Here is a 22,211-nt window from a genome sequence, read left to right on the forward strand (position 1 = left end):
CATTTTTGGGGTGTGCGAATTCACGCTTTCAAGGCTGTTTTTCCATCAGTGTTTTGGAGCCGCGACAAGTTCTGTCCCATGTCCTGACCCATCCTGTTTTTGTTCGCCAGAGTGCAGCGGCTGAAAAGGGATGCGAGTCCTTCGCACTTAATTGCTAGCCTTTTTGGCATCCAACGTGCTCGAGAGTTTGCAGAACTTTAAAGGGAATTGTGGCAAACTTAAATCTGTGGTTTTGCAACTGCGATTTTGTGTTTCATTTGCTTCTGGCACGATTTTCAATCAATATTCATTTATCTCTGCTCTTTTGGCAGCTCTTATTAAATTTGAATCGCAATTCAGAAAGCCCTGCTGGAATTTATGTCCATTGAAACTCAATTAAATTGTCCAGTTTCCTTTTTTTTGGCTTGACTGAAGCTTTTATCACGGCTGCACCTCTTAATGGACATGTTAATTAAATAGCCTCGCTTTAATTAATAATTTTATTGTGTTTAAAACAGAGCTCTCTGTTATTGGTACATATTTACCCATGCCTTTCAGCCTGTTTCTGCCCCATTTCGGCCTGTTTACTCTGCCCACTTTTGCCGCGTTTGCAATGTGAGTCTAATTTGCATATGCTCAGACATCTGTAATATAATAACATATGTACATACATATGTGGCATTCGTTTTGTGGGCAGGCGAGGGAAGTTTTGATTAAAATTGCCCCAAGGCTTCCGTATCGCCCACTTTACGAGTATTCGTGGCTTGCACTTCAACTAGACTGTGCGCACTTTATCTTTACTATTATGGTGCTATCTCTGAGATAAAAGGTGGCCTACACTTGCACAAAACATTACTGCTTTTCCAATTATCCATTTTAATGTTCAAATTTATTCTTAAATTCCTTTCCTGTTAAATTAGCGTAATTTTCGCATAAGAAGTGAATGTGAATTTTAATATATACATAAAAACTTCCCAAATGAGCTCGGCAAATGAAGTGAAATCGCTGGAATGTGCAGAGAAATTTTCGGATACAATTACTGAGCAAAACACGGAACTAAACCATTTCATTTGTCTCACGCACACCACTGCAGAGTTTCCACTCACACTTAAGGACGCAAGGAGCCAACTCCCAAATTTAAATGCCAGGGCAAAAAGGAAGCCAGATGACAGCTGAGCTGTAGGAGATGTAAAAGCTAGTTGATTTCATGAATTGCTATATATACTCAAGGGAGCGGCCGGTACTCATTGATATTTTTATGGGCCAGGTTTTCAGCTTGGAAGTATTCCTTTTTATTTGCATTCATTTCGGCTGGGCTTTCATTCAGCTGTTTGCGCCCGGTTACACGCAACGTGTGTGTGTGTGAGAGAGTCCTTTGGCCTGCGCTGGTGTGAGTGTGGCCATTCCTTTCTCGATGATGATGCCATTGCCTTTGCCTTTGCCGCTCTTCGGATTCTGGCTGTGCTGCCACCACAAAGCTTTCTGCGGCGCCTCTAAGCCACATTGTTCGCCTGGCTGTGTGCGTGCGTATCTGTGTGTGTGAGTCGGGGATTCGGCAGTCGGTTTGTTTATTTGCGAAAAAGTTTGCAGCCAGCGCTAGCCAGGCTAACAACAACAGAGGCAGCTGCTGCTGCTGCTGTTGCCGCCCGGCTAGAACCACTCTCTTCTTGGGACTCTTTTTTGGTGCCTTGTTAGACAGTGGTATACTTGTACTACTATTTGTATAGAATATATGTATTGATACAAACACATTTTTTTACTTTATTCAATTATGCATTATATTGTAATTTTATTCATTCATAAAACACTAATGCAAATGATTTATTTAATGTCATTAATTTACATATTCATAGTCATTTCCATTTCATTTTAATAACATAAACTACCCATTTCATTTGCCTATTTTTTATGCCACCAATATAAGTGAGCCATTTGTTTTTGCCCACTGTGAGTCCTGCGAGAGCGTGCGAGAGAGAATTCTCTCGCCTCCTATCTCTCCGCGAGGTCCTGGCTCTCTGTTTCCCTGGGCTTTGTGTGCCGTTGGCTGCCGGCTGGCGCGTCGCTGCTTGTTGAGCTCGAAACTCCGGCTCCTGCAGGATATGGGGATATCGGGCATTCGGGCATTCGGGGTCTGTGGCATCCGCAGTGAGGACGCGTCGCCGGCGCCGTTCAGTGTCAAAGTCAGTTGTGCCTGAGCTTGTGCCAGAGACAGTCAGTTTCGCTGCGAGTCTGCCATCCAGCTGGTTTCCGCTTCCGGCTCTGGTTCCGTGCGAGGTCTTTGGCTAGTGAATTGTGGTTGTGCACCTTTTTCTAACGACTTTTGTAAACACCCAAGTTTTTTGAACAACAACAACCAATTTAACAAAGGCACAACGTACATATTTTTGTAAACATTTAATGCGATAAAGGTTTCGGATCGTGAAAGTCAAAGTGCAAATTGGCCCAGAAACAACAAGTATCGTTTATAAACTAGTTTCCAGCTCGCAAGTGTGTGTGTGTGTGCTACTGTGTGTGTGCTGCTGTGTGTGTGTGTGCAATTGATTAAACAAAATAAGGGTAACCTAGGCCAACTGGAAGCGTAGAGACTCCATTGCCACATCCTCGATCCAGTAAGATGGGCTGCAACACCAGCCAGGAGCTGAAGACGAAGGATGGCGCCGCCATCGATGCGGTCAGCAATGGCGAACCGGAGCCCAGTGCTCCTCCCTTGGAGGGCGAGTCCTCCAAGTCATCCGCCAGCAATCATACCAATCACGCCAAATCCAGTTCAATTATCTCCAATGGCGAGGCAAAGGCCGCCAACGGGGGCGGTCCAGCTGGCGGGGGGAGTGGCAGGTCGGAAGCAACAAATGGCATTGACCGACCCTGCGACAAGGCGGCAATCACGGAGCTCAATGACGACGAGGACGAAGGTAAGAGCCGCTCAATCTCCGATAGCCAATACATTCACATTAACGACTGTTCAACATTCGGTGTGCGTGTGTGTGTGTGGTTGCACTTAAAAAAAGAGAAAAGCGTAGCAGAAAAATGTGATGCTTTTATACAACTCAATTATTTTTCTTTATTCTCCACTCCTTATTTTCAAATTACAATTTTCATTGGACATTTTTATTTATATTTTATAACAATTTAAGGAAGCGATGAATAGACACTACTATTTATTCAGTCTACAAATTTAGGGGTATTTTTTTCAGTGTGCTGTGTGTGTGTGGATGAATGGAAATCCTGTGTCCAGGGGTTCCAGTATTATTTACTGTATCAACACGCTGGGCGTACGTCGTTATCGGAGTTGCCTTTTAGCTCGCACTTTTCCATTTTCGCCCAGTTTTCCGGCCTCCCCGCGGCCCTCTGCTTAATGGTGTCGCAAATATGAATTGTTTAAGTGTATACATATATATAAATATGTATAAAAAGAGATGTTTGCTAGGTGTATATACACTGCACTCCATTACACGCCACTACATCCGCAAGCGTTTTTATGCGCCCGATGGCAAATTTGTGTAACTTAACTTTGTTAAGTAGCCGCCTCGTTGTCCCACAGTCCCACAGTCGCCTTGGGCATTCTTTTCTCCCATTGCGCATTAACGTGGGATATTCTCCTGTTTATGGTATCTAATAAGCGTAGTCAGGAGTCACTTTTATGGCCAGCGATATGGGCCACGCCATAATATAAATTCCATAGCTTGCTTTTGGGGCACAAGTTGAGTTTACGATACGTGATAACGATAATAAGGTTTACTTTGCTTCAGGGAAAAAAACTTTAACGAAATTTATAAAAAGGTGTTTATTTTGCTACAATATTTGCTTACAATATATAAACTTATAGTTTATAGTTTACTTGTAAACTTAATTCCTTATAATTGATCTTCCTATTTGACAAAATAAAATTAAGGTTGGAATGATAACTAACATTTTTGGACCACGGAAATAACTTTAAGGGGCTGCCATAATTCACCAGCAATTTAATATACTTTCCTTTTGAAAATACATGCATTTCAAATTATTTTCAATTTACCAAGTTATTCATTTAAATTTTTAACACAATAACTTTTTACTCAGCGCAAATTTGGATGCAAAGTTTGGGGGCTAATTCCATTTAGAAACCTCAAAAACGGAGAAACTTTGTGCGGCTTATTTGCTCTTTTTTGAAATAATAAAAATGTGAAAAACCAACGAGGCGCACAGCGTTTCCAGAGACTGACTCATAAATTACCACAGCCAGCTTTCCCTTGTGGCAGGTGCAGCAGCAGCAGTAGTGGTAGTAACTGTTTGTTTAGCCGTCGTTTTCCCCACGTTTTCCCGCTCGACACCCCCCATCGCCCAATTTTCATTTCCCAGTTTCCCGGAGGGAGTGCTGATAAATTGTGTAGCGACACTTTATCAATGGCTGGTTGCAGCGGAAAAGTTAGCCAGAAAATTTCGTTCCCTGTAAATGCCACAAATTATAATTATTACTTAGCAATTTTCCCGCTGCCAACAGCTTTTAATTTGCTGGTTTATGTGTGCTGTTCACTTGGTTTTCCGCGTAACATTTGCTTTGAAATTAGCTGAGCTAATTGGGGCTTCTTGGAACCTCGGAAATATTCTGTATAATCCTTGAAAGTTGTGGGGGTAGCAGTGGAAATTAAATGAGTTCTTCGCTTCGCCGAAATACTATTCAATATTCAATTTCATTGGGTCTGTAGTGGTTCATAAATATTCGCCAGCTGCCTTATCTTTTTACTTACCATAAAGTTGCTCACTATAAAGTTTAGGCCGCTCCTCAAACTTTTTGATTTTCCTCTGCAGCAGCGTAAAAGAAAAGCGTCATAAAACACACAAATAAACTAACGAAAAGAAGCGAAAACCCAAATCAACCATAAAACTGCCGCCCGGTTACGCCATTTATTCCGCCACCCAAAAACATTTTGTAAAACAAACACGTAGGCTGTATTTCAAATTTATTCCGCTTGCGAGTAAAACGAAATTAAAAACATAAATCCGCAAATGCTTGAGCAGAAACGGGGTACTTTTTTCGCGGTCTGTCAAGTAATTAAGAAATGGCGATGACGAGGTCCATTTCGTTTTATTTCACTTCTCTTCGAGCTTGGACACGCCCAAAGCGGAATTACCTGCGAATTGCGAATGGGCCAGGAAGGACATAAATTGGCAATAAAGATGTTAACTCATGCAAAGTATAAGCCTAAGCAAACAGACACGAGAGGGAAGGCGACGGCACACACTAAGTCCTTGCTAAGCTCCTTTTCAGCTGCCTTGCTTAATGTGAAACGCAAATAAGTGCCACCCAGAGTTGCTTGATCCTGCCGAAGACAAGCAATTAAACTCTACACACACACTAACTGGCTGTAAGGACTTATCCCTACTATAGGATGCTCTCTATGGGAACATTCGGGTTTAAGGTTTAAAGTGGTTATGTTGCTATTAGGCTAAATTATCATGATTTATACTTCAATTTTGTTAAGTGAAGAAATTTGCCAATTGTTGTTATATTAATTATGCACCTAAGTTAGTAAAAAATTGTATATTTATTATTTGATTTCAGTGTTGTAGCATTTATAATGCCTCTTCATAAGCAAAATATGTATGCATCTTTAATCATATTCCATATATCCTGCATAAGAGTATGCAAATCCAATCTCTGACGCACAAAAGCATACATTAGCGGCAGATTAAAAAAAATGCGGTGTCCTTAAAAGACATAAGGCAGGGACACTTACGTTTATTGCGCCAATTTGCATAATTTTAATTAAATTTTCGACAATTCCTGAAGCGTGCCACTTGTGGCTTGGCCTCCGCTTATTCCAGTTGGTTTATTAGGCCGCAATGTCCTGCTAATGTTTAACTAATTGGGAGCTCATATATCGCTCTACTCGCCACCGAGCAGTCAATTTGATTTATTGAGCAAATAGTTTTCTGGGGAACACGTACACGTATTTTGTTTACACTTGCCGCAAGATGGGTGCGGCAATATCCCGATTCGTGGCCAAGAGGCGGCCACGTTGATGATGTGCGTGGCTGTTGGCGGTCTAATTAGCGCAATTCCTGTTCCTGGGTGTGTCCTTTTGATAAGCTGATGGGTGGAGGGGGGAGGGCTGGGCGTTGGCGGGGCCAAGGGGTAAGGAAGAACTTACTAATGCAAACAGAGGAAATTTGAATAATACAAATTACTAAACGAATTATAATAATAATCGGATATCTTGAATAAATATTTATATTGATTCAAATAAACTGTGTAATCTTTAAAAGCGCTTACCATACTTCTGTCAATTTATGCTGCTATGTGTTCCATTAAATAAATATAGATACAAACAAAGCGATGTCATAAATATTTATTTTAACCACTTACTTTTATTGTTCAATCATTTTAAAGGCATAAAAAGGGCACCTTTTCTGCCGCCAATTGACGTTGACAGCCCGAAAATCAATAACTATAAAATATTTTCACGCCAAGATACCGAAAGTCGTTAAATTCAGCAGCCAAAAGCATTAAAATTCAAATTAGGCAGAACGTTCACAGTCCATTTGGTTTTCCTGGGCGCTTGGCAATTCAGCCGTACAAATAACACGTATCCGACGCGTTGGCCCAACGCATTAATTTCAATTTGGCGTCGGGGAGAGCGGATTGTTCGACACGGGTGTCTTGTTCCGACCTAAAAATACACTTTTGGCAATGGCCTTGCCCACAAATATGAATAATATGAGAGAGCTTAGGAAGGATGGGGAGGATGGGAAGGGAGCGGCATATTTACACGAAAGAAATGCATAAAATTGGGCACTGGGGCGGCATTAAAGAGCCGGACAAATGCCAGAAATGCGTGCCCGAATGATATTTAATATCTGTGTCCGACTCCAGGATGGCCACAAACCGAAGACAGTCGGCGCCAAGCCAGCGAGAATTATGCATACCACAATGGGGCAGGGCCAAAAGGGGGATAGGACCATTAGGGCCCATTTCTATGGATGGTGATGTGTGTGGGGTCTAATGTCTGCGTGTTTGCCCTGTTAAAATCCCTTTTAAACGGGCGCGCAAAGCATTTCGTAAGCTCTGCAATTTGCGTCGCCTCGCCAGCGGAAATGATAAATTGACATTTGTTGAGGCTTTCCGCCCACCGCTCACTGACTGGCATATCCGGTATTCACCATCCACCATCCGCCATCCGCCATTTCCATTACCATTGCCATTCCCATCCAGCTTTTAGGTTCAGGTTGGGTCGTTATTATTGTCATTGTTCTGTTTTTATTGAAGCATTTCCGCACTGACTGTTGATGCTCCCTCTGGAATTCCACACTCAGCCACATTCTTGGGCACATTACGTTCCGCGAAAGGATTTCGCTTATTTCTAAATTCCTTTGGGAATCATTGTTTATGAGTTTCTATTGGCAATGTCTTCAAAGATTTGGTATATACAATCCACCTAGTAAAACGGTTCTAAACTTTCCTAATATATACTTACTCAAGATCATCAAGAACAAGCTTATATTATTTTGTTATATTTTGTGAGCACTTAAAGGCATATACTTTTTACATCTATCCTCTATTTTCTCATTTGAATTTACTGTTTAGAACCACTTGCGATTTCCAGTTTAAGAAAGACTAGACATTCCAAGAATTTGCTTGCTCCGACTTTGTGGACTAGCTTATGAATTTCTCATGCAGCAATTGATATGTCCACATTATTTATGATGCTTATCGGTGGAGCTTGACACATCTGCCTTCTTTTGTGCTGGCTTTTGTTACTTGACGCAAATGTATGCGCATATAATTTGTATTTGTGCTGATACACATTTCACGGATATCAGTGCTTTTGAATAATACAAATACCAAAGAACAGTCAGCCTGTTAGCTGTGAATAATTGAAAACGATTATTTGATATCGTTTTGCCAATGAAACTGTGCTATATGGCCTGGAATAAAATGTTTAAAGCCCAATTTATGGTGCTCTCAATTTGCTTCAGTGCCCCCATGACTCATCAATTTCGGTAACAGATATTGTCCTGATAATGTCTTATTTATTCGAGGGAATTTCCATTTCCTAATTAGGGCAAGGCACCCGAAAATAGGCTGGTATTTCTTATTCATACAACTTTTCAAGACAACCCCTAAAAGTATCAAAAATTGGAACACGCACAGCCCAATTGTGGAGCCCAACAAATTGGAAAATATTTCTGTGACTGCTCCACTTCTCGATTAGTTGTGTGTGTGTGTGTCCCAATCAAAAGCCCACTACATACGAGTAGAGGCTAATTGCACAAAGCCAATGCCAGACATTCCCTACCAGCCGCATTCCAACCGAAAACCGAACTGAAGCGGTAAAATGGCCCCGAGCAGCCAAACAGGCGACTAATGAAGTGCCATCCATTGTTATCCTCAAACACGATAATGGATATTACGTACATACATACATATATATCCGGCTGTATAATGGCAAATTTAATTAAAAATTGTCTACTTGCTAGTTAACAAGCTGGCTCCGCTGGCTGGTTGGCTGGCTGGTCTGGGTTCAATGCTGGGTGGGCGGGCAACGTTACGTATACGTCATATTTGAACGATATTGGCAGCTGAGCTGTTGCTTCCGCTTACCAAACAACAACAACAACAGCGATAACAACAGGGGCGCGGAAAATAAGTCAAAGCACTGGGCCACTTTCACGTTCTTTCCCCGCCAAGTTTCCCTGACAAACAAAGCGGAAATTGATTGTATTACCAGGAACCAGCTACCAGCAACGGCAATGGCAAGATACTCGTGCTATTGGGGACACCAAAGTAGCAAAGCATAAAGTAGCAATGGAGCATACAACCCCATGCTACATGATTTCGACGCCAGCGACAATAAACGTGGCGCCGATATACCCCATCAGCTTAGGGTCCTCGTAGGCCCTTAGTGGCATGGTATCCATAGGTTGGGCATACTTTTGCACGCCTGAATATTCACAAATTGATGAAAAATTCGATTGGCAACAAGGCTTGTAATCCCTTGGGATGAGTTTGATGAGCTGATAAGAGTCGCTCAATCCCTGATTGCAGTTTGGCTTATTGGCTAAGCGCATGTTTGTTTAAAATCAGATTATTATTTTTAATATTATTTGAAGAGTTCAATATAAGCGTTTAAGCTGATTAACCATACTAAATTTGTTCTTGAAGGTGAGAACCCTAGCAAAAATTGTCTTAATTATACACGTCATTCGTAGAGTAAAAGGGTATACTACTAGATTCGTTGAAGAGTATGAAACAGACAAAAGGAAGCGACCATATAAAGTATATACATATATTCTTGATTAGGATCAATAGCCGAGTCGATCTGGCCATGTCCGTATGTCTGTCGAGATCTCAGGAACTATAAAAGCTAGCACCCCGCACCCCTAAATTCTTTTTCTTTTAAGGTAATATTCAATGAGTATTAAACAGTCTATCTACATACATAATTCTGTAGCCGAATCCTATGCCTTCTAGAATCCTTTGGCTTTGCATAGCGTACTCTATGCAATTAAGTTGATTATGTTTTTGTAGCTCAGCAAATTCGACAATAATTGTGGGCCCCAAAAGTTTTCTTGCGCTCTTTTTTTGGGGCTGATTAAAAGTTTGGGGTAACAAGTTGGGGCAGGCAGCCGTCTGTGCGATGTCTAACTTGGAGTAGACTTTACTTAGTGCTGTCAGTGCACAAGTGTGTGTGTGTGTCGAGCCTGTGTGTGTGTGAGTGTGTGCATGATTGGGCGTACTTGTGTTGGTGCCTTGTCATTGCCAGCCGGGCTCATAATGCTTTTATGCTTTTGGCCGCCGGCTTGCACAGGGAAATGGGAAATGGGAAATGAAAACTGCTGGAGCCGAGCTAATTCCGTAATGAATTTCCCAAGTCTGGCCGCAAGCAAAACTTGCGCCTATGTGCACGAGTATATAATTTATAAACACATAATCGATATTGTTTCGAAATTTATTGGCTGCCACATCGGGGTAATCGCTTTTGGTTTGCCGACAAACTTTTTCGGAGCTTGAATGGCAACTAAATGGAAAAGTTTGAGTGACCGAGAGAGCGACACCCCAATTCAGGCCTAATCCAATTTGGTAACAACTGAAAAGGGAATTGCTATATTAACTGATTTCAACTCTACATGACAGTTGATTGTGATATATTAACTGATTTCAACACTACATGGCAGTTGATTGCGATATAATTACGATACATATTTGCAAGCATTCAAAAATGTCAGTAAAAGTGCGCATACCCACTTCGCAACTTCGCAGGTATTCAAACTTTTATTGCGTACTCAGGAACGCACTTATCCCAAGTTGAACTTTCGCAACTCCACTCGGCAATTCTTTACTCCCATAACTCCACAGCGAAACGCTATTTCCCATAGATACGCCCCCACAAAGGCATTCGTAGACACAAAGTGTCTTGACTTCAAGAGCTCTTATTTCATTTCGGTAGTTTTCTTTCTTCTTTTGTGCCAGACAAAGTCGCAATAAAGCGAAACTTTTCGATATAACCAACGACTTGCAGTTTATGGCTATTTATATGATTAAAAAGTTGAGTGTGCAGGAAATTAGCTGAAAATTTATGTTATTGCCGGGCGTTGATAGGTGGCTTGGAGATGGAGAAGGAGTTTGGGCAAAAGGCAGCTGTGGAAAATTGTGACAAAGGGCAATTCTAATGCGAATGGACGTCAAGCTGGCGAGGAGTGCGTGTTCCGTTGAAATTGACTTGTATAAACAAATATCACGTATACGCAACGTTTTCATTTGATACATATATGATTGCGTGTGCCATGTCAATGTGAATGTGAATGTGCAACTGTTCTCGACTTTCACTTTGCTTCAATACACATTTAATTCACCCACTTCATTAGCTTATTCGCTGTCTCTCTTTCTGATTGCATAACTTTTCATTAATAGACATAAACAAAATATTTTTCCCTATTATTGATGGCAATTTTAATGGTTTTTCTTCTGTATTTATTCTTAAACACACACACACAAATCTTGATAAATGATTCAAAAAAACTTGTTATAACCAAAAACCGATGAAGAACCGGAGGTGGAGATACTGATACCACATCACCATCATCATCATGGCAGCAAAAAATTCCATCGAAATCCCTTGAAAAATTTGGATCTCGATTTTAAATTCGATGTCAATTCGTTTTAGCCAACAGCAAATCCCTCGACTGGTGTGTGATTATCCAAAGATATCTATCTGCCTTTGTTGTCAATTCAGTGACAGCAAACGGAAACTCTAGCCAATAATTCTTTTAGCTAGATATTATTCTAAGTGTGTCGCTGTTGTTGTTGTTATTCATGTTTATGCAGTTGTTGGTGTTCCTAGTTAATACTAATAAAAACGTTAAACTCTTCATCAAAGTAGCCATGAAGTGGACAGACTTTTCTTAAATGCACGCACTTAAACCTTTTTCTTAGAATTCGAACTCTACTAACATTGTATTTAGTCCGTAAAAATTGGCATGTTTTCTCTCTAACGACTTTCTAACATATCCTTTTTAAAATTTCTCATAAATACTTTAAGCTGGCAACACTTGCTCTAACCGAAAAGCTTTTCCAAAGCTTGAGTTCCTTTCCATAACTTACCATAACTAACAAAGCTTGAAAAAGTTTGTGTGTCTATCTATAAAGTCCCTTTATTAGTGAGTTAATCGTTACTTGTGATTTCTTTGAGTGTGTTTCCCTATTCTGTTGACCTCGACTGATTTCCATTTCATTTGTTGTACTTTCAGGTAACTATTGGCATTTAATAATTTACCAAAAACAGCAATACATTCACAACACAAACAGGTATTTAACATGTTAAAATTCAATTTTTTTCTGGCCTTGCGAAAATAGGGGGAAATTGCTGGGAAAGCTCCTGAAAGCTGGCAAAGCTTTGCGAACTTCACTCAATGCTCCCGATTAATTTTCCACTCAGACCTACTTTCGGCTCGTTTCCCGGACCGTTTCCGTCGAGACCAGTTAACAGTTAACAGTTAACAGTGGCCCAAAGGCAACATCGGCACCCGAACAGCCGAAGTCGGCCAGCCGAACGGTTAACAGGGCCACAAGAATCACGTTTTTAACCAAACCCACTGGCCAAACGAGGCCAGTTTCACAAATCAAGCGGAGCGTTCGGTTCGATAGGTTGCCCCAAAGAGAGAAAGTCCAAGCGGAAGTCCTTTGAGCCCAGCAAAAGGGAAAGTGCGCGCGAATTTAAATATTAATAGAATAAAGCAAACTATCGGTTTGCCCGTGTTCTGTGCTAAATCCTTCTGCAGCGGAGCCAAGGTAACTTGAAAGCCACTTTCACATACATTTTTGAATTCAAAATCAAATCAAGTATTTGAAATGCAACATTTTGTGGGTTTTTAGCTTTACGACTTGCAGGTGTTCTCTGAGCGTGGGCGTAAAAATCTGAAGCATTCCGATAGTAAAATAAATATTCCTCGGCATCCAGTTGGGTAACACATCTCAGCTGCTGATTCCTGGTGACGCACACCAGTCCTCCGTGCCCATGAATAAATAAAACTTTTGTGTGTTGCGCCCCCTGACCCTCCGAGGACTCTTCGCCGTGCTGAGTCCTTAGGCTCCTTCGCTGGTCCCCTATTTTTAACATAAAAATAACATAAAATCTGCCCGGGCTTGCGATTTTTCCCTCCTCGGCTGTGTGTAGTTTGTTTTGAAGTGTCATCATCGGAGGTCGCACGAGTTGAGGCTAAGAGTGAGGCGGAGGAGGAGGCTGAGGCCGAGTAACGACTTAGTTGGATATTGATTTGGTATTTTTATCTTTATCACAGCCATTTGCATCTAATCAGCTTAAAATTGACGCCCAAACTTGGCATATTTGATTTTATTTTATTATTATGTACATCAGCATACCATGGTAATTATAGTTCTTCTCGATGTCCTGAGTGAAATATTCATTCAGATTTCCTGTTGTGCACATTCTGTGACCCAATTCAATTTGTCAATTCTTTTTTGTGCGGTCTTAATGATTGAGTGTTGATGCTCTAGGGTGGTTATTCTTTTTGGGCTTTTCAGTCCATTCACTTTTTTTTCCAGCTGAGCCGCGCTCTTTTAGCCAAGCGGCCAATTTAATTAAGTGGCATTAAAAAAGGCGCCAGAAGGGATCAGGATAAGTGAAGTAGAGCGGCGAGGATTAAAGTAGCAGCGGGCACAGGAAGTCCACAGATCCTTTAAAATATCTTTCGAAGGGTGGTCAAAAATTGTTGATCCAAAGTGTAAAACATAATTAGTGTCAAAGAATTATAGATACCTTTGAAATGCAGACTACTGGTACTTGAAAATTTTTATACTTTCAAAAAAAATAATTATATTAAAAATAAGCTAATTATATTTGTGCCACACGTTTTCATTCCTATTTGAATAGCTTTCCAATTTTCCAATTATTTCAAACTTCTATTAAATAATAGAAAGAAAAGAAAATATGTACACTTTCTCAATATAAATATAGATTTCAATAGGTTGCTGGATGGTAATGAACAACGACTTTCTAAAGTTATTTTTATTTTATTTATTATTAAAGACGAAGTAGTACACTTTCTAAATATAAATGACAGATATTAAAGAAATTTTTTGAATTTTCTTTTGCGACAAAATTGAAATTCCGAATGGCAATTTCCTGTTAGCGGCAACTAAGACAAAGTTATCCCAAATTCTTGCGCCCCACCAACATTTTCGGGATCATCTGCTGCAGTGCATCAGCTGGCCAAACTTTGAGGGAATTTCATTAATGCCTCACTTTGCTCTCACACCCCAGCGGGAATTTGCTACAATGTGCGACAAAGCAAAAATTAAATATTCCACCTAAGCGCCGTGGCAGCCAGGACACAAAACTGTTCGACTGTTCGGTGTGTTAAAGTTCGTCACACCCGCAGCTGAATGGTATATGGTGTATGGTGTATGGTACATGGTGTATAGTGTGTGGCGTTGGGTATATGGTGTATGGTGTGTGGTATATGGGCTCTATATCCCGACGGAGTGCAAACAAACATGCCACATGCAATATGAGCCGCCGTGCAAGGCAAAGGAAAACAAAGCGGAACTGGGGACTCTGCAGATGACACATGACCTACAACGTTTTGTTATTTCGGCTCGGCACTTTTCACTTTTTATTGTTCGGTCGGTGAAATATTTTTATGACTTGCTTTACGTGAGCTTGGGGTCCCTGTCAAGGATATGGGGCTAATGTCGTGCCGCCTTCTTGGCCAATCAATCATTGGCAAGACCCGCTAAGCGCATAATATGAAACGAATAAACAAAACGAGAGGAGTTATGCAAATGCAGACACGGCAGCGTTTGTGCAACCGAAATGAAATTAAGCAAATGTGATGGATGACAGCGCAGGAAACGGAAATAACGTGTAAAAAATGTGTTCCCTCAGCAGGAACAGGAATTGTAATATATGGTTATTAAAAGTTATTCGCATGAGGTTGACATTTTTGCTAAATAATTGAGTAACTTTCTACCCTTACGGAAAAGTTTTTTACTTTTAAGCCAGATAATCATTTAATGTTTCAAACACTATACCATATCTTCTTACCCCTGACTTCTTTCGAGTTAATTGACAGGAATACTTTTTTATTACGAAAATTAATGACTTTCCTCGAGCTTCAGTGGAAGCGCCATAACTTATCTTCAATGTCTGAATTGGCTGAAGTGCGTACTCAAAGAATTTCGTATCTCACCACATGACTGCTCAATATTTTCACAATGACAATACCAAAAATAAATTTCTCCGAAATCCCTTGTCAGAGTTTCGTTGGCCTGGAGCCCTCTACACAACTTTAATTTGTAATAATCCGCAGGCCTTGAGGCTGAACACAAAGCCAGGCTGGATCAGAAGCATTTTAAACCATCTCGCATACAGGACATCCCCTCATGGACACACACACACACACAAGAACACACACAATCTTACATACTAGTATTTGCACTGTACACAGAGTTATCAATTTCACAAAAGAAATCATTCAGTCGCATAACAACAAAACAGAGAGAGGAAAATGGGCGACATGAGTGTCCTGGCAGCATTTCATATTGTATGCTGTATTCTGTATGCTGTATGCTATTCCGACCGCCCTTCTGTTTATTCAGATGTCAAGTGACGTATCACCGCCCCCTTTTGCATACGGATACAGATACAGGTACAAATACAGATAGAGATACTGCCATAAGTATAGCGCTCCACCCATTTACTCCTAACAAATTGGATACGTGTTTGCTCGTCTGTTGACACTGACTTTGACTTTTGCGCTGCGCATTCAGTTTGCCATAATTCAATTTCATACGTATTCCGACAACGGCACAGGACATTTTGTGGCGCACCTTTGTCGTTTTACCTTTGGTTTACTCTGTGGCCACACACTCCTATTTTCGAATCAATGCCCAGCAAACACACACACGCCATTTACACCTCAGACACGTCAAATTATAATGCAAAACTAGTGCCAACACTTGGGACACCTTGTCCATTCCCACATTATTCTGCCTTTCACTCTGCCACATAATTAATGCCATTGACAAACAGTTGAGGTCCTGGCCAACTCGGCCGCTTAGCCCTCCAGTGTTTGTTCGTCAATCAGCGCGTTAAATTGTCGCACTGCCAGCTGAGCTGCGTTGCTCATACGCCGTGTGTTCAGCCAAAGTTTTCGGGCCATTCCGCTACAAGAAGTCGGGCTGCTCGTGTTGACTTTGCATCTTTGATGGTTAGTTGGGCATTCCCAACTAGGAGCCCCAGGCCCTAACATCGCATAAATTTGGCTTTCACCTCGGCTTAAGCACAAGGACAAGTTTCTGGGTAGTTTGCCCGGTTAGCTGATGAAGTGTTTAATAAGAGTTTAGGTTTAGGCGACAGATCTGCCATATGGCTAATAGTCAAAGTTTTCAGTTATCAAATCGAAAGTTTGTAAGGCAGGGCTTTCTAAGAATAGCAGGATTTGGTTCAAATGAAAGGTAATCTGGAAACTTTGCTGCCATGTTTTGATAACCATGTTGATACCATTCTACCTTCTGGTTTGAATATTTTAGTTGATTTTTGTGTGCTATATATACGACGGCTTTGTAGGCTAGCATTTATTTCCATTTGCCGACAGCTCTACAGCACATATGTATCTATTTTAATCCGCACCGTGCAATGGCCCGAAGATCCGTCACTCTGGCTGCCAGTCCGAATTGTGCCACTATTAATAAACCCACGAAGGTCTCCAGCTGGCCAGGACTCCTGGCCAGCAATTTAGTAGAGCACTTTTCACGGCACGCACTGCCAGCTGCAAAGTTGGCCACCGGCAGAGTTGGCCATTTGTCTAACGCTGCGACACCGTATTCAATTAAATATTGAAAGACGTGGCTAATAAATTACCCAAACGCAAACGCCAAGCCGAACACAATGGTCGAAGTCCAGATCCAGAACCAATCCGGAGAAGGAGAGGTAGAAGGTGAATTATTCAGGGCATGCTCATAAATATAGCCCACATTAGGGCCAAATCGTTATAGATCTACAAATTGCCTAAATATTTAATGGCAGTGGCAGTGGGTCCGATTGCGGCACGGCCACTTTTAATGGATGGCAGTCATCGGGATTGAGTAGCTGAAAAGATTTATACGCCCCGTTGACAAGGCACACGCACGTGTTTCGCTACGATTGGAAAGGGGTTTGCCCTGGTGGCCATAAAGGAAGTAACTTCTCTTTTTGTTTGGCCACATCATAATTCATTTGTTTCGTATCCCCAACAATGAGGCCCGAAAATGTAATTTCCTAAATCAGAGCCGCCGTCCCATTGTCTGGCGAATTCAAATCGTGTTCCCTGCCGCCGTGTTCCCTGATTCGCAGTCAATAAAATCAAATTTATTTCAGTTAAGGATTTTCGGTCATTAAATGGAATTTCGCTCTTTCGAGCCTCACCGTGCTCCATTAATTCACTCCGGCCAGGAAATTGAAAGCATTGAAGGCATCTCAACGCTTGAGCTGTATCTGTTTGGGCATCGGTGATTTTGGGCGGGTTTTAAAATGTTCAACTTGACAGACAGCGCAACCTTTATCTAATCGCTTATGTCGACATACGGTAAGTCGGTCCCATCAATAATTCCAAGGCTATTTCGGACGGCTTTAAGCCCGTTTCTTGAGCAGTTAATAAATCTTTTCCTTGGCCAGATAATACCACCGAACGCCCTTCATAGCCACATGCACTACCAAGTTTTTCCGAAGACATCCTGTCGATACTTTTGACTTCTTGCCTCGGCAACGTTGACTGGCGACAAACAACTATACTATACAGCTATATACATTCGATGGGCTAAAGTTCAAAGTATGCAAAGTCAGTGGAAAGCAGCCAAGTCGCCACAGTAACCAACTGGCAGCCAGCTTGTTATGGGCAACCAAGAAGCCATATCCATCCTGCTTTCCCGGGCAAACTGAGATCCGATGACTCCACAGAAGCTGTCCTCGGGACACACTGCTTTGGCTGGTATTTAATACAGTTAGTTGGAGCCCCCGGGGGCAGTCCGTCAAGAGCTCCTCCTGTTCGATCCACGTCCGTCAGACATCCAGTCGAGCATGTATTTCCTTCCTCTTCTGCGCTGCAGCGCAGAATTTCCATTCCACTGCACTCTGATTGAAAGTCTTACGTGCTGTGTGGGTCCTTCCATTGGTTTTTGGGTTGGGTAGGGGCAGTAGTACTAGTATCGGCACTGGTATTGGTGGGTGCCGCCTGAAGGACCTCCACGCCCAAGTGCCACTCGACTGTGTCGCATTTTTTGCAATTTTAATGTGCAATGACGTAGATGCGAGCGCTGATAAGGTCGAAGCGCCCCATTTTCGATAAGGCGGCAACTCAAATAAAATTTACAGACACAAGAGGCGAGCGAGTGTGAGGCGCTGAGTCGACCAAGCAAATACCCTGCAGTTAATGACCTAACTTAATTATATGTATAAAACCATGGCTAACAAAATATATCATATAATAAAACACCTAACACTCAGCATATTAGTCAGAAATAGTTTCTAAAAGTAGTGCAGAAATGTATCTTTGCAAACCGCAAAATCGAAGCAAATGTATTGAGATAGCACCACAAAGAGGTAGCACATTTGGCCATTAGTGGCACAATAAGCAGCGATTGGGGCACTCCAGGTTGCGTTAGTGCAGCAATGCAGTGCAGTGGTGGCAAATGCCCTCCAATCGTCGAGTGCATTAAGTGTGTCATTCTGCGCTGCGAAGGCCGTGCCTTTGTCCCCCGGAGAAACCCTTTGTTGCACGTGCGGCGCTGACAATGCAACTGTCCACAAACCCTTCAGCTGGGACAATGCGAGACAAAACGCTTTTCGCCTCCACCGCTTTTGGCCTTTGTTAATCGGTTTTCCCGAGAGCTTCTGGCCCGCTAGCCCGTCATCGAGTACGAGTTCGAGTGTCTAATTAAAACGAGCGCTCTACTTGGACGCTATCAAATGTATCTCGCCTGCTTTTAAGCAGACTTCAAGGCTGGTGGGGACTTGGGCTAGGAATTGGGCATGGGATTGGGCTTCCTTTGGGTTTGGGTTCGAGAAATTGCTTTCGCTTTAATTGGATTGGGGTCGCGGCTCGTGTTTATCCAGGACGAAGGAGCAAGGGCCGTGGCGCCGTGGGGCCAAGGTCCTGCAAATACGAGAATTTACCACCTTCGCTCCGATTTCTTCTCGCATTTATTTGCTTTACGGCATGTTTGTGCTCATAACTGTAAATCCGTTTTTATTATCCGCTTTTAAATTCCCAGATAGCTGCCGGGCAAAATGCTGCCGAGTCCTTTTTGCGCATACTTTTCGATGTTGTTACTTCCTCTGCCCTCCGCAAATTGTTGGCGGCTACAAATTTTGAGGCGCACTATTTCCCTTTTTTGCATACTCGTATAAGCTTGAAAATTCAGCTGCCAGGAGGGCGATGGAAATCGCTCCATCAAACCCACTCCACATCATTGCTATTCGGGGCATTTCCTTTGTTGTTCTACTTTGCCATGTTTGACTTTTGCAACACAAACTATTGGGTTGCAACCAAAATAGCCAGCATTCCTTGTAGATATGAAATATGTATGTGCTGGTGGAGGAGAAGCGTACGGAATAGCTAACCAGGATCTTTGATTCACTACCATGATTGAAGCGAGGGTTGCTTTTAATTGGATGAAATTTTAATAGGATTCCCCCTGCTTAAAGATGGTCACTTTGTGATTTACTCAATAGCATTAAAAAGATATGTTACTGTGGTAAATGTTCCTATAATTTCAACACATATCTCATACAATCCTCCGATAAATGCATCACTAATGAGATGTATATGATATTGCCTAGCCCGTTCTGCAATTCTAGGAAGTCTTTAATTTCACGCTCAATAGAGCGGAATCCAATCGCTCATTAAAATTAATCCCCCAGCCCAATCATCTTTGGACCAAGTCGGATTTGTGTCCTTTGCCTGCGAATCATCTACTGGATTTAAGCTGTTCGTATTTACAATTAAACCACTGCCGAGGGCTGTGTATTCTCATTACCAACAGGAATCGCCTGTGGGACATTAAAAATAAAAATGCTGTTGGGTAAACAGACGACTTTGCCAGGTAGCTGGCAAAAACTGGCGAGGAATCTGGGAACGAAAACGAGAGATGCCTGGCTCGACTGCTCGGAGCTTTAATTGATTTTAATATTTAATTGCGACCACATTGAAATGTAAATATGCTAAGAGACTTTCGGCATAAAATCAATTTGGCAAACTGCATAATGGAGGGGAAGAGCGCACTGCACTTGGGTAAATTTCAAATAAGCTGGTTAGACTCTCGACATGAGAAAATCGACGTCTTCATGCATCGCATGAGCATCTAACCAATTCAGCTATGCACAACAGTCTTAAAAAGGATAATTGATGGCATCGCAGCCATTAAAATGGTTCTGGTGACAGGACAGACGTGTGTCCCACTTGATTTTCCTCGCATTTCATTCTCTCGCCCTGCTAAACAACTCGACTGTCACTTTGCAAACATTTCTGAGTGACAAACAATTTGATAAGCTTCTTTTCCGCTGAGCTGCTCTGCCTCTGTTGACTTCTACCCCACAAGCAAATACATGGGAATTCGAATACGAATTCCAGTTGCCTCGAAATTGCCACTCAACAGCTGAAAAATTCAAGGCATGCCATTTTAGGGCTCATATTTGCTGGACTCTCGAAAATCCCATTCATGTTTGCTAATCCACTACAGAAAGTCACTGGGAATTTTGTGCTGAAATCTGCTGGTTGTCGTTTGTAACAAGTTTTGTGTAAAATTAGTTTCCTTAGATTACAACATTTTTCTGTCATTACACTGTGCGGATTTCCAATGAAACTGCATTCTAGAAATACACCTAAGATTACAAAAAACTGCAAATGACTTTAAGTGCATCCTTACTTTTTCATTTGTATCTTGTACCCCAACAGTTGTAGGAAGCATCCATATTAAAACCCCTTCTTACATATTATTCTATGTAACTGGCATTTCATTTTATGACTGCAACGTTTCTTTAGAGCTTTTCTCTCAGTGCAGTTGTCTTGTTGCCCGGTTATGGCTTTCTCTAGATCATCGTTATGGCTCGCCACTTTATGTCCGCCCAGCGAGTTGTTGTGCAAGCAGTTACTTGGCGTTGTCTATTGATGAACTTGTTGTTCTTTCATTTCCTCGACACCAACTCCAACTCCAACTGGCTCAGAAACACCACAAATTGGCACTCGAGACCAGGCGTCTCGGTTTCATGTTCACTCACTGTTTACATTTGCATGTTTGCATTGGACTCTCCACACAGGAACATACATTCATATACTTAGAGGGGTTTGTGTACTTACATCCAAGGGATTGGGGGACCTTCACTTTTATTATGACTCTTTTGGGGCAGCCACCAGTTAATTTGATTCTTCAGTCCAACCAGTCCGTCTAATTGAGTGGTAAAGCATTCTTTAGCTTTGGCGGGGCAAATGGCAAATGGACAAGATATGTTCGGGCCACTTGGATAATGTCTCCTTGGGGTCGGGTTCTCAAAAAGAGAGACACACATGACAAGCTACTTAATTTGACTCAACTTGTTTTATGTCATTTATTTTGCGACACTGACAGTGGAATTAGTTCAATGTATGTAGATGGGTAGACAGCTGGATGGCATTGAGAATTATGAGTACATCCGAGTTCATATACGAAAAAATTGCTACGACCCTCGACATGAGCCAATAAATTCAGTGGGCTCAATTTTGTTAATTAAAATTGTGCAAGGATACATACAGGATACCTATAAAGTTCTATATGTACTCTAATGCATACGTTTTTGCAGATAATTATAAAATAGGTTAGTTTTATGGAATTTTCATGCAGATTGCTTTTATAATGGTTCAGTTCACCCTGCCACAAACATATACCGACATTTTTTAGCAGACAGAGGAAAACGCAAATTTGACATCAGTGCTTAACGTTTCGCAATTTATTTTGCTTATTCACTGACAGTTTTGTTAATTTTAACTGACATTTAAATGCGCACATATACAGCATAAACTTTTGCATAAGCATAACAATAACCATTTCGCTTAAGAACCAACAAAAGAACAAAAGGTGACAGCCATAAACAAACAGGCAAAAGTTTAAGTATAAATTACCACAATAAATGTAACAAAAACCGAAAAACAACAGCAATAATGTGAAGCACGTTGCACAGCCACAACGGCCATAACAAACAAACAATGGCAGTCAATACTTCACGCATCTGAGGCAAACAAAAAAAAAACAAAACAAAAAGAAAAGCGAGGAAAAGCCATCAGCGAAATAATAATGAAAATGAAAACGTGGCCAAAGCAGGCGGGAAAAGTAAAAGATTTCCTCGTAAGCATGACGTTTTGTTAAGTTTTTTACGGCGCACAATACACAAGGTGAAAATTAATTTTTCGCATGTCAGCTGGTAATTAAATTGAGCAAAACCGGAAAGCACATTTGCAGCCCGGGAAAATCGAAGCTAAACTAAAAATCAATTTTTTGCCAACCTTATAAGCGCTAGGCATGAAATAATATCAACAATTCCAAATGGGATGGTATTATTGTATGTTTGTAGTTCGTTTTAAAGGCTGTTAATTCGATATCCTTAAACTACATTTCACTGGATTAGTTTCCCATTTCAAAGAGGATTGCTTACGTACCTTAAAGCAGAAACCAAACAAGCCTCCCACTTGCAGTGTATGTATGGAAAATCTGAAATTGTATCTAA

At 41.5% G+C, this 22,211-nt stretch overlaps 1 protein-coding gene across 2 annotated transcripts in view; it reads left to right on the forward strand.

The window, feature by feature from the left end:
- The first annotated feature begins 2,155 nt into the window (after positions 1-2,155).
- LOC122613321 (cilia- and flagella-associated protein 91) overlaps positions 2,156-22,211 on the forward strand; it is a 35,927-nt gene continuing 15,871 nt past the window's right edge. Inside the window, exon 1 of one of the 2 annotated variants that reach the window (XM_043787446.1) lies at positions 2,156-2,891. In XM_043787446.1, the coding sequence (XP_043643381.1) occupies positions 2,594-2,891 (298 nt within the window). In that variant the 5' untranslated portion in view covers positions 2,156-2,593. Of the gene's footprint in view, positions 2,892-12,089; positions 12,248-22,211 lie in introns of those variants that run through there. The other variant, XM_043787447.1, reaches the window with a different exon arrangement.

Source organism: Drosophila teissieri, chromosome 2R (genome assembly GCF_016746235.2).
Source record: "Drosophila teissieri strain GT53w chromosome 2R, Prin_Dtei_1.1, whole genome shotgun sequence".
NCBI lineage: Eukaryota > Metazoa > Arthropoda > Insecta > Diptera > Drosophilidae > Drosophila > Drosophila teissieri.